This window comes from Brachyhypopomus gauderio, chromosome 12 (assembly GCF_052324685.1).
Source record: "Brachyhypopomus gauderio isolate BG-103 chromosome 12, BGAUD_0.2, whole genome shotgun sequence".
NCBI lineage: Eukaryota > Metazoa > Chordata > Actinopteri > Gymnotiformes > Hypopomidae > Brachyhypopomus > Brachyhypopomus gauderio.
In genome coordinates, this window is record NC_135222.1 from 21433107 (window position 1) to 21446332 (window position 13226).

A 13226-nucleotide genomic window follows, 5' to 3' on the forward strand; every position below is an offset into this window, starting at 1 on the left:
ATTTCCCTACAAGTCTCTGAGGGAGCATCCCTGAACACGGCCCGATAACAATAGGAAAGAGCAGATCAAACAATATCTGGTCCCCTGGTGCTCAGCGGACGCACAAAAATGTTGAGCAGGAGCCAGGACTTGAGCTGAAGGAGACTGGAGGGGGATGAAGGTTCCTCTGCTGTGGAGATCCTTGCTCAGCTCTTCTGAGGTCTCTTCACAGGACTCCACAGGAAGCCTTCACTCTCCACTGGAAAGAAACATTATTTATGACCTTTGTAAGACGGAGACGGAGCCGTGGGTGGTGTGTGTGTGTGTGCACATGCGTGTCAGTAGATCGCATGGCCGAGGCCGTGACTTTGCTGTGAGCACTGCAGTGAAATTCATGGCATCAGCTTGCTGTGACTCTGAAATATGCTTGGATGGGTGACTTCTAGCTGCTTAACCACAGACTTTATTTCTGTTTATCTTTTAATTTGATGACATTGTGTCCAGAAACAGACTTTGCAGCTTTTGTTTGGTGTTGATCCTGACCAGAAGCAAAATTCCATCTGACTGCTAAGATATCCTGCATAATTCACAAGCCATGTAATGTTTTACTACACTGTACAAAATCTGTTTTATCATTGACCATGTTATTACTGTCGTTTAATGGTTCTAAATGTAAAGAGGAAGTTAATCATTTTCAGTTTTTATGGGTAAAGTCCAAGCACGTTGGTGTGGTAGTGGCTATGGTTGTCAGGGAAGACATGGTGACATACACCACCATACACTAATAGATAAGTTAAGTCCAAACCCATAGACACTCATAGCACACACACGCTCACAGCTAAGTTACTTCACCTCCACATACATACTCACAGCTAAGCTACTCCACACACACACACACACACACACACACACACACACACACACACACACACACACACCTGATACTCCCTTGGGACATTACGAGTGACACATGGAACCGTCCATATTACACTCCTGGATGGTTCCATGTGTTCAGTAAACCAGTGTTTACTGAATGTGTTCAGTTTTCTTCTCTCTGACATGTCCAATCAAGTGATGCATTTTTTTTGTTCCTTTTGCCGAAAGCACACAGCTGATAATTTAGTAGCGAGACATTTTTATCATATGTTTATTAAATGTTTGATTGTTTAGCTGGGCAGCACAATGTATTTCCTGGGTAACATGGCATCTGTGTTAGTCATATCTTATCATAGACCCGTGTGAGCGAAGGAGTGCTGAAAGAGCCAGTGGGGTCCTGTGAGATCCATGTGAGATCCTGTGATGGATCTGATGCGCCTCTGATAGAGCTCTTGTTGGACCAGCCCTGGGCTTGTGATCCTTAGGTGTATCACTGTGGTGGTAGCGATGTAAACCACCTCTAGAAACCTCCACTAGAAACCTCTAGAAGCCTCCTCTAGAAACCTCCTAACAGATTGTTGTGTGTAGTTTCTGAGGTACGTTTACACTGTCATATCGCTTTTTCAATACTGATCCCTTAGTGTCTGTCAGAATGCTTGTTTTCTCTTTTGAATCAGATTATATACAAACTGTTAATATACCGGTAGTTAATTTGACTGACAGTTGTTATCATTTGTTAATAAATGCAGTAACGAGTTAGCCATTCCTGAGGCCGTCTCCATTATTCGGAAATGTCCCTAAAATTAACAGGTATATAAACGTAAGTGACATCTCCAAGTGGCAGAACATAACTTCATCCACTTCTAAGTGACTCCTCCCTGTTCTTAGAGAGCCAGAACATAATGTCAAACTTACACTCAGAGAGGGATAGAGACTCTGTGGACATGGAGAGAGACATGGCGGACAAGTGGATCAAAGCATTTAGTACAAATCATTTAAGCTTTAGTCTTGGGAAGAAGGTTGGGTTTAACTTCTGTTTCGAATTGATGTGTAATTACATCTCTGCCGTGTCACTTTCACCGAGTGTCTGAATGTGAGATCTTAAGCCTGCTTGGTAATCAGATCAGATCGGTGGAGTCTTGTGACAAAGGCCACTGCCACGAGTCACTGTGTCTGTCAGAGTGCGGGAGACTCCTGCTACATAGCTGGGGCTGTGGCTGTCCGTAGGTCCAAACCCGCCTGCTGTGGGCCCACGCCCCTCCACCAACAGCTCACTATTTACTACAGTTCGGAAGGTGAGGGAACGTTGCAAGTGTAGCAGCCATCTGTGAACTCTCAGGTTTGTAGTGTGCCTCTATAAGAGGAAGGTTGGGTTTGGGTCTTGTGATAGCGGTAGTGTTTACAAGCTGTAGTGTTTACAAGCTGTAGTGAGTTGATGTTGCCTTTTGCTTATTAGCTACATCTTTGCATCAGTTGTACCCAGTAAGCAAGTAAGTAAATCAGTGTTACAGGAAAGGGGTGTGTGAAGTGTAATTCTTGTCAGTCCGTTTCTTCCTGTCCTGTCCCCAGGATTGTCTTTAATTATGTTGTGCTTTCCCCTGTGAAGGGAACCGTACCTTGAAGGAATCATAATCCCTAACCACGTCATTCCCCGCCTTCTGTGTAACAACAGTAGTTATTCCATCTCGCCCCGCTCACTGTTGTTTAAGATCTCCTTTCTCCTGTTGTCTTCTCCGCAGGTCAAACTCCCGCATGTCCAAGCTCCCGCAAGAGCAGAGACCTCCTGGCATGGTCAGTGAGTCCTCCACAACCGTCACCTCTTCCACTGTGGATACCACCGCAGGGTCAAAGGTCAGGGACTAGGTCATTTGCTAATGCTAACTGCACCAGTCTAACGGCTTGATTAACGGCTTAATTTAGGGGTTGATTTGTGATTTGTGATCAAATCAGAGAGACAACTTTCTAGAACCTTCTACAAGCTGAGTGAGAGGCAAGCTAGCTAACAGACACATCCATCAGAGCATCCGTCAGCCTCAGTGGGCCAATCTGAGCCGTTTTACGGTTACGGTGAAAACTGTTTATTGCACCATTTTCCAGTGCTTTCTTAAACTTCACTACTCCACGCTAATTTACAATTCCTGATATTGTGTATTCCAGTGTTGAAGCACTTTGCATTAAATTGAATTGAAAACTTCTCGACTTTTTTAAGGCTAATGTAGAAATGTAAATTGATTTCTACTATTTTGGCAGTGCAACTCTGACATTGATGAATGTGCAGAGGGACCCAGTAATAGGTTAGTGATTTTCACATTGTGTGGAAGCCGGATTGAGTCTCTCTACTGCCAGGACAGGTGCTGTGCACAGGACTCCAGTGCACAGGACCGTTGTCCTCTCTCGTGGTCTCCACCGCATGGTTCCAACACTAGCTGTGTGTCTGTCTCTGTGAGGTGAGGGGCGTGGAGAGGGAGGCTGGCCAATGTGCCACACGTCACCCTGGTGCGATGCACCACGACCCTGTTAGACTGTCGGTTCACCTGATACTCAGCAGGCATGTCGGGCTGATCCCTGCTGCGCTAACCGCACTGGCGAGCCGCCGCTCACCACAGCTGACCACAGGGCTCAGATGGTTCTGCGTCGTGGTGTAGCCTTGTTCGGTACGGTGGACGTCCTGCGTTAGGTGGCACTCACGTGTTCTCCTGTCAGTCGCACCTCAGCTGCTTGTCAGGACAAGGATGGATCTCTCAGGGTGCCTCAGGGTCACTCTTTCTCTGGCCGGACTCTCCCAGGCTCCTGCATGCAGTGGGCCCATCTCAGCACACTTTAGTCTCACTCTTCCTGCTTAGGCACAGTTCCCGATCCTCAGTGTGCTGTTGTGGTCATGGAGGGACACGGTTCTGGTTACTGGGACATCTCCCTGCCACCGGAACCCTGCCAGACACTTTCCCCCCTTTTTCTCCGTTTCAGAGCTCGAAGCCCTGCGGGAGGGTGCACAGCTTCGGCAAACGGGATCACGCCATCAAGAGGAACCCAAACATGCCTGTGGTGGTGCGCGGATGGCTCTACAAACAGGTGAGCTCTGCCCCCCCCCCAGGCTAGGCAGGCTGCTGTCGGACATTCAGGTTGAATGCAGGCCAGGCGGGTGATAAATTAGCATGACCTGCCTCTCTGGCTAAGTAAACGCTGACCATACAATCTTAGTGGATTGCTTTGAACACCTTTTTCATCGTAGCGTCTTGATAGATGAAGGAATGAACTCCTTTAAGGAAGGTAATTGCATTTGCCCCAAAAGGCGAGTGTGTGCATGCGTGCGCCTGTGTGTGTGTGTGTATGTGTGTGTGTGAAGCCTTTCTCAGATAAAGGGGCATGGCCACAGTAATGAGTAGCACCACCACTGTAGCAGTGCAGTCCAGCCCCTGTTGAAAGGCTTGTGAAGAGGCAGATAGCCATCAGCAGAGTTCAATGGCCTCACGTGCCCCTGCGTGCACAAGCCATCAAGGGCAAATGTTCTGGAGTATGGAGGGGACCTTCCCCCACACTGAGTTAGCCGCCGTGCCCCAGCAGGACGCAGCTGAAGGCCCGTGTGTCTCCCTCTCTCTCTCCTGCAGGACAGCTCAGGGATGAGGCTGTGGAAGAGGAAGTGGTTTGTGCTGTCTGATTACTGCCTCTTCTACTATAAAGGTGAGTCCCTGGCCTGCTTCACGCTGCACTGCCGTTCCCTGGGCCGGGCAGCACCGAGGTCTCCAGCACTCACGCTCGTGTGGGGCGTATCGCACCCACCGTGCCCGCCGCTGTAATCTGATTTTATATGATGAGCGGTTTACTGTGTTATTTGCTGTCCATCAGAAAGCTCAGATGATCAGAATTTCTAGGTTTGTCTGTGGTTTATTTATCAAATATAGGCCATGCCGTAGGAATGATGAAATGCTACATCTGTGTTGTGACAAATGAGATTAGGAGTCGGTTTAGCTCAGCTCAGGCCAAGCACAGTTCAGTGCTGTGAGTCCACGCTGGCGTGTGTGCTGTGGTGGAGGTAGATGGTGGTGTTTGTGGGGCTCCTCCTCCTTCAGCTCCACTCTTCCCCCGCTGCAGACAGTCGTGAGGAGGTGGTGCTGGGCAGCATTCCCCTCCCCAGCTACGTCATCGCCCCGGTGGAGCCTGAAGACCACATCGGCCGCAAGTACGCCTTCAAGGTAGGCCCAGACGGGACGCGGTTCTGTCTTCCTCCGCAGCCCAGACGGGACGCGCTTCTGTCTTCCTCCGCAGCCCAGACGGGACGCGGTTCTGTCTTCCTCCGCAGCCCAGACGGGACGTGCTTCTGTCTTCCTCCTGACGCTTCTCCCCCGCAGCTGGGTGTAGCAGTTTGGTGATAGTCAGGATGGAGGTGGGCTGTTCATCCTGCCTCCGTGGTCACTGTCTGGGCAGTGACTAGAGTATAGCCACGTAGATCGTTCTTAGCATCAGGTAGTGCTACGTAACAAATGGAAGGTTCTAAAAAATAATTATTATCATAGTTGTCCATCTGTGCTTTGATGGTGTCTGTAAATAATAAAAGATCTCTTTGTTGTGCATATGTTTTTGTTAAAGTAATAAACTAAAGTGAAGTAAATGAAAGAATGCAAGAAGTAGAATAACTAACATGGATTTACAATACTTTACAATATCTGTGGCATTGAGCTGCTACTCCAGCTGCATGGTGTTTTAATAGTATGTGTGTTTGTGTGTGTGTGTTTGTGTGTGTGTGTTTGTGTGTGTGTGTGAGAGAGAGAGAGAGATAGAGAGAGTGTGTGTGACAGTGTGTGTGAGAGTGTGTGTGTTTGTGTGTGAGTGTGTGTGTGAGAGAGAGAGAGAGAGAGAGTGTGTGTGTGTGTGTGTGTGTGTGTGTGTGAGAGAGAGAGAGAGAGAGAGAGTGTGTGTGTGTGTGTGTGTGTGTGTGTCTGCTTGCTGAATCTCCTGTCCTGTCTTCTGAGTGAGGTCTGAATGGAAACCCCACCTCATCTTTACTGTAATGTTAACAGTCAGGTGGGAGCAATGCCAGTTTCCCCCACTGCAGCACTGCATCATGGTAAATCAGCACAGCGGTGTCATCCCTGACAGCAGCCAGACCCAGAGGAGATGATTAGTTATTACACCCAGAAAGTGTCCTTTATTACAGGCTATTAAACAGGAAATAAACAGTCTTTTCTTAATTAGGCTGTGAGTGATTTCTTTAAGCAATTTACCGTTTGAAAGCATGCATAACACACAATGAACTTCCTAAATTGGTCATGGTTCAGGAAATGAGCTCGAGGGTATTTTCAAATCAAGCTAGTGTGCTCGGGTGTTAACCAGCCGCCGACGTTCACTTCTTCTCTGCAGTGACTGGTGTTGCTCCACTAGTGACTGGTGTTGCTCCACTAGTGACTGGTGTTGCTCCACTAGTGACTGGTGTTGCTCCACCAGTGACTGGTGTTGCTCCACCAGTGACTGGTGTTGCTCCACTAGTGACTGGTGTTGCTCCACTAGTGACTGGTGTTGCTCCACTAGTGACTGGTGTTGCTCCACTAGTTACTGGTGTTGCTCCACTAGTGACTGGTGTTGCTCCACTAGTGACTGGTGTTGCTCCACTAGTGACTGGTGTTGCTCCACTAGTGACTGGTGTTGCTCCACTAGTGACTGGTGTTGCTCCACTAGTGACTGGTGTTGCTCCACTAGTGACTGGTGTTGCTCCACTAGTGACTGGTGTTGCTCCACTAGTTACTGGTGTTGCTCCACTAGTGAGTGGTGTTGCTCCACTAGTGACTGGTGTTGCTCCACTAGTGACTGGTGTTGCTCCACTAGTGACTGGTGTTCCTCCACTAGTGAGTGGTGTTGCTCCACTAGTGACTGGTGTTGCTCCACTAGTGACTGGTGTTGCTCCACTAGTGACTGGTGTTGCTCCACTAGTGACCGGTGTTGCTCCACTAGTGACTGGTGTTGCTCCACTAGTGACTGGTGTTGCTCCACTAGTGACTGGTGTTGCTCCACTAGTTACTGGTGTTGCTCCACTAGTGACTGGTGTTGCTCCACTAGTGACTGGTGTTGCTCCACCAGTGACTGGTGTTGCTCCACTAGTTACTGGTGTTGCTCCACTAGTGACTGGTGTTGCTCCACTAGTGACTGGTGTTGCTCCACTAGTGACTGGTGTTGCTCCACTAGTGACTGGTGTTGCTCCACTAGTGACTGGTGTTGCTCCACTAGTGACTGGTGTTGCTCCACTAGTGACTGGTGTTGCTCCACTAGTGACTGGTGTTGCTCCACTAGTGACCGGTGTTGCTCCACTAGTGACTGGTGTTGCTCCACTAGTGACTGGTGTTGCTCCACTAGTTACTGGTGTTGCTCCACTAGTGACTGGTGTTGCTCCACTAGTGACTGGTGTTGCTCCACTAGTGACTGGTGTTGCTCCACTAGTGAGTGGTGTTGCTCCACTAGTGACTGGTGTTGCTCCACTAGTGACTGGTGCCACCGTGTTGTCCTCCGTTCATCTGCTGAGAGGCGTTTCCTACATCAGTACCCCGTGCTCCCTCCCTCTTTAGTTTCCCACTCCTCCCTTCCCACGATCGGCACGCCGGAACGCCATCACCCGTCCCACGCTCATCTCCCAGTGCATCTCACGTCTCACGTGTGCTGCGTTAGCCAGAGGTGCGTAGGCCAGACCCCGCTGGGGATTTCCGTGGTTCTTACTCTGTCGGAGGAGAGCACCTCTTATAGAGGAGAAGAGCGATACCGGTTCGCTTCCATCGCCCGCGGCTCTCGTACGCAGCTTCACTGGAGCTCCGAAAGCCAGCGCTGCAGGCGTGGTGTGTGCTCTTACTCCGTCATTAAACAGCTCACATGTCTCCGTGTTTGGAATCTGTCCGACAATTGCGGCAACAAGAAGATTAATTATCCTCTTTGTTAACAGTGTCCTCCCAGATATCTGCACTGGGAGCCCAGCTTGGCAGGTGGAGTCTTGTCCCCGTCTCAGATAGCTAGCATTCGCAGTTTTTAGTCTGGAGGTCTCCATTAGTCTATATCCCTGTCTAAGTGCTTCACACTCAGAGAAAAGACGCTACAGCGGGACTAGCTTGTGCGCATTGGCTTTTCAGTTACATTATTGTTCATGGAGATGCGTCAGCACGTTTGTGTGAAGGTTGTAAAGGTTAGCCGCGAGACTTTCGAACAGATGTGTCAAGTGATTTGTGTGCCTTGTCATCAGCATTATCTTGAGTTTACACAGATGATTTTGAATTAGAACACCAATTAAACACATGACAGTGTAAGCAGGAAGATGCGTCTGTAGCTGTCGTGTGTTTGTCCCATCACCTCGTCTCTCGTCCTTTGCTTGCCTGTCCCAGTGCTGTCTTCGTCCTTGTCTTACAGCTTTGCTGCCTCTAGTCCTACTTACATGACAGCTCATATAATTCAGCATAACATCTTAACCCTTCCGGAGCTGGGGGCGGTTTAATGGAACATAATGGTTTAAACTGTAAATGTTTGGTTCTGGGCCTATCACTCACTGTCTTTCTTCCATTTCCATTGGCTGATTGGCGCCCGTTGTGGCCTGGTGCATTCTGGGAGCCGAGCCGAATGCACGCGCGGTGGAGGGCGTCTCCTGACTCTTGCATGAATAGGTACTCTATTTCCATCCATTCTCTTGGGACTGGCTCCTCTCACTGCCTTTTGACATTCTCCAGACCAGGTTTAGCATGTCCGGGGGATGGAGGGTTGTGGGTGGAGCGTGCTCAGTGAGACTGGGGGGTGGAGGGTGTGTGGAGTGTGTCAATGAGAGTGGGTGGAGCGTGTCAGTGATTGTGGGTGGAATGTGTCAGTGATTGTGGGAGGGGCATATCAGTGAGGGTGGGTGAAGCGTGTCAGTGAATTGTGCGTGGAGTGTGTCAGTGAGAGTGGAGCATGTCAGTGATTGTGGGTGGAGCATGTCAGTGAGGGTGGGTACAGCGTGTCAGTGAGTGGGTGGAGCGTGTCAGTGAGAGTGGGTGGAGCGTGTCAGTGATTGTGGGTGGAGCGTGTCAGTGAGGGTAAGTGGAGCGTGTCAGTGAGGGTGGGTGGAGCATGTCAGTGAGGGTGGGTGGAGCGTGTCAGTGAGGGTGGGTGGAGCATGTCAGTGAGGGTGGGTGGAGCATGTCAGTGAGGGTGGGTGGAGCGTGTCAGTGAGGGTGGGTGGAGCGTGTCAGTGAGAGTGGGTGGGGCATGTCAGTGATTGTGGGTGGAGCGTGTCAGTGAGGGTAGGTGTAGTGTGTCAGTGAGAGTGGGTGGAGCGTGTCAGTGAGGGTGGGTGGAGCTTGTCAGTGAGGGTGGATGGAGCGTGTCAGTGATTGTGGGTGGAGCGTGTCAGTGAGGGTGGGTGGAGCATGTCAGTGAGAGTGGGTGGAGCGTGTCAGTGAGGGTAGGTGGAGTGTGTCAGTGAGAGTGGAGTATATCAGGGCCCCAGGAGCTCAGTGCTGCAGAGAGCGGCATGCTGTAGCACATCTCCATGGCGCACGTCTCTATGGTGCACGTCTCCATGGCGCACGTCTCCGTGGCGCACAATCTCACTGCTTTGTCACCAGATCATCACCAGCACCAGTCCTTCACTTCAGTTGTTTCCCCAGATTTCTTTCATATTTAATACTAATGTTTTAAATCTCCTCTGAATGTTTTCAAATTCTAGCTCATATGCCAAGGAACTACAATTATATTTCATTAATAATATTTATTGAACAATGTATTTGAAAAATGTTTAAATATTAAATATGATTAGAATATTAATTGGAATTGGAATACTAATATTATTTTTGGAATATTGGAATATATGCAAATTTTTTGGGTTCCTCTCTGTTACAATACTAATGTAATACTTATTCCATAGTACTGCTGTGTACTGTGAGGGTGAATTTGAACAGAGAAACCTGCATTATTCTAACCTTCAAAGAGATACATCTCTCATGAGCTCAACTCACATATGCCAATATATTTTGTGCACATATAAATTAAATATATATACGTTTAATGTAGGCTAATATTTTATTATAGAGTAATATATAACATTTAGAAAAACCTGGCCCCTGCACTGAAGAGTTCTGTGTTTTCTCTGGTCTGACACACTAGATTCAAAACCACACCTGAAAATTCCTTCATGAGCTGCCACAGGTGTGCTGGGCATAGCTGGCCACTCCCACTTCGGAGTGGAAGGTTTAACAACTGGTTTGACTTTAGATGGGTGTCAAGTTCCAATCAAGAAAGCAAACCTTTCTCCCAACACTGCAGGGGCCTTTTTAATGGGTGGGGTCAAAACGTTTAAATTTGTCAATTGTGATTTTCACCTCAATCGAAATATGTCCGGTCACAAGACCAGTTCCCTAAACATCAGACCATGACTGCCCCAGACCATGACTGCCCCAGACCATGACTGCTCCAGACCATGACTGCCCCTTAAGGCAGCAGAGCTGAAGGCCTTAGTCAGATCTCAGGGTCTTTAGGAATACGGGACTGTGAGGACCTTGTGTAGAGATCTGCAGACGGCTGCAGTCACTCCATGGCAAGGCACCTAACCCCAACTGCTCCCCAGGCGCCGGGCTGCCCACCGCTCCGGGCACGTGTGCACCACAGCCCCCTGGTAATCACTAGTGTGTGTGTGTGTGTGTGTGTGTGTGTGTGTGTGTGTGTGTGTGTTTGTTAACTGCACAGATGGATAAATGCGGAGGACAAATTTCGATTGAGGTGAAAATCACAATTGACAAAAATGGCACATTTATATTTTTACACAGCTGTCTTTCTGCAGAGGAATTTTCCTCTTAAATACTGCACCTCTTGAGTTTTTCATTAGAAAGTCCCTTTGAAATGTCAACCGGCGCTGGGCTGTGTCGGCTTTGTGCTCACGCTGAGTGTTCCTCACCTCGGTTCTCTGAAGATCACAGCGCACCCTGATTCTTGCCGCACGTCTACACCTAGATGTGTAATCTGCACTCATTAAAGACTTCAGAAACCCAACTGGAGCAGAGCCGCACTGTCCCGATGGCAGACTGATGTCATTAGTCTCACACTGCTGCCGTAAGCAGAGGTCAGGACGGAGCGAGGAAGAGGAGGAAGCGGGCGTGAGGCAGAGCAGATGGTGGCAGACCTTGTGGTCTCAGCCAATGAGGCGTGCTCTCGCTCCACTCCTCTTATCTCACTGCAGTTCCTCAGCCAGGAACCTCGTGTGCTCCATCACCCCTAACTTGGTGCCTCGTCCAAACACTTATTGTCACTGGCAAACAGCATATTGAGCACATCGGGCACCATAAAGGACAGAGTGCACAGAGAGTACATAGATCAGATTATCATGAGCAGGGAGGCCCTGACCACAGAACCACGCCACAGTGAGGGCATCGTTAACGGGTTTCTTTTGTGTGTGTGTGTGTGTGTGTGTGTGTGTGTGTGTGTCGAAGAGAGTAAATAAATTGATATTTTTAGTGTAACATCAGTGTTGCTTGTATACGGCAGGTATTTTTTAAATTGCTCTCACCAAAAAATCCAGAAAACCGCTTTGCTGAGACTGACAGGCACATTTCACACCCACATCTCTGATCTCTAGACACTGGCTGGGTGGCACAACTCAGGGTCCAGCACTCAGGGTCCAGTGCTTAGGGCCCAGTGCTTAGGGCCCAGTGCTCAGGGCACAGTGCTCCGGGTCCAGTGCTCCGGGTCCAGTGTTCAGGGTCCAGTGCTCAGGGTCCAGTGCTCAGGGTCCAGTGTTCAGGGTCCACTGATCAGGGCCCAGTGTTCAGAGTCTAGTGTTCAGGGTCCAGTGTTCAGGGTCCAATGATCAGGGTCAAGTGTTCAGGGCCCAGTACTCAGGATCCAGTACTTACATTCCCTTGAGTGAATAAGTCCTAAGTCTTCTGGTTCAGAGGGCTGATGGGTAGAGTAGTCCTCTGGCCCAGAGGGCTGATGGGTAGAGTAGTCCTCTGGCCCAGAGGGCTGATGGGAAGAGTTAGTTACATCTCTGCTTACTGTCGGTTGTTCAGGAGCTGCAGTATTGGTCAAGCAGGACACACTCTCTCTAGTACTGGGGCCTCCCATACATAGTTCTCTGTCTCACTCTCTCTCTCTCTCTCTCTCTCTCTCTCTGTCTCTCTCTCTGTCTCCCTCTCTCTCTCTCTCTCTCTCTCTCTCTCTCTCCCTCTCTCTCTCTGTCTCTCTGTCTCTCTCTCTCCCCCCCCAGGCCAGCCACACTGGCATGCGCTCATACATTTACAGTAAGAACTCTGTGATTGGCTCCCAGGCTGAACACGGGGGCATGCGCACCTACTACTTCAGCGCCGACACGCAGGAGGACATGAGCGGCTGGATCCGAGCCATGAACCAGGCTGCCCTCATGCAGAGTCATAGCCTGAAGAGGTCAGTCACTACACCCGTCTGCCCCAGCACCCTCCCCCTTCTAAACCCCTCCCACAGCTCCCTCTTGCCCCGCCTCCTCTGGTGTCCCCCATGAGGCCTGCATACATGCCAGGGTAGGTCTGGGCTACTTCACTGTATCATTGTATTTAATTGATCTCAGTGCGGCTGTCAGATGATGTCGAGGCTTTTTTTTTAGGTGTGTGTGTGTGTGTGTGTGTGTGTGTGTGTGTGTGTGTGTGTGTGTGTGTGTGTGTGTGTGTGTGTGCGCCCATCCCAGATTCACTGTATTATGTTATCCCTGTGGTCCATAACGTTGCGCTACGTTAAGTGTGTGATCGATCGTAGCCCTACACGGCGTGAAACCCCAGGCCGCTGTCTCTCAGCCCCCCGAGTCCCAGCTCTGCTGTGTGAGTCTGTGGGCCAGACGCTCAGTAGCCCCCCCACCACCACCCCCACCCTCACTCCCCCCCCACCCCGGCCGCACTGCGGTGTGTGTCTGGGACTCTCAGGAGTGCTGCCACCGTCTGCCTGTGCGCTCTGACTCCGCAGCTCGGCAGGTGGACACACTGCGGCACGGTGTCTGCTGCTCCGCTCTGCTGAGAGACTGTCAGCCGGCACAGGTCTCCGTCCCCTGAGGAACACCCCCTACACACCCCCGAACACCCCTGAACACCCCCGAACATCCCCGACACACCCCGAACACCCCTGAACACCCCCGAACACCGCCGACACACCCCTGACATACCCCCCAACACCCCCAAACACCCCCAAACACCCCCGAAACACGGCGGCTTGGACATTACATGGACATTACAAACAGGAAGAGGCGGTTTGCAACGCATGGACAAGTCTGGGGTGGCCTGTTGGGTTGAGCTGTGAGGAGATCGCATTTGAGCTGTGAGGAGATCACATTTGAGCTGTGAGGAGATCACATTTGAGCTGTGAGATCACATTTGAGCTGTGAGGAGATCGCATTTGAGCTGTGAGGAGATCGCATT

The 13226-nt window shown here is 50.1% G+C and overlaps 1 protein-coding gene across 14 annotated transcripts in view; it reads left to right on the plus strand.

Annotated features, from left to right (window-relative positions):
- plekha7b (pleckstrin homology domain containing, family A member 7b) overlaps positions 1–13226 on the plus strand; it is a 77868-nt gene that overhangs the window by 42983 nt on the left and 21659 nt on the right. For 10 of the 14 annotated variants that reach the window (XM_077023807.1, XM_077023798.1, XM_077023795.1 and 7 more), the window contains 5 exons: positions 2595–2706; positions 3820–3924; positions 4461–4533; positions 4945–5045; positions 12053–12228. In XM_077023807.1, coding sequence (XP_076879922.1) covers positions 2595–2706; positions 3820–3924; positions 4461–4533; positions 4945–5045; positions 12053–12228 — 567 coding nt within the window. Of the gene's footprint in view, positions 1–2594; positions 2707–3819; positions 3925–4460; positions 4534–4944; positions 5046–7283; positions 8484–12052; positions 12229–13226 lie in introns of those variants that run through there. The other 4 variants (XM_077023799.1, XM_077023808.1, XM_077023800.1 and 1 more) reach the window with 3 other exon arrangements.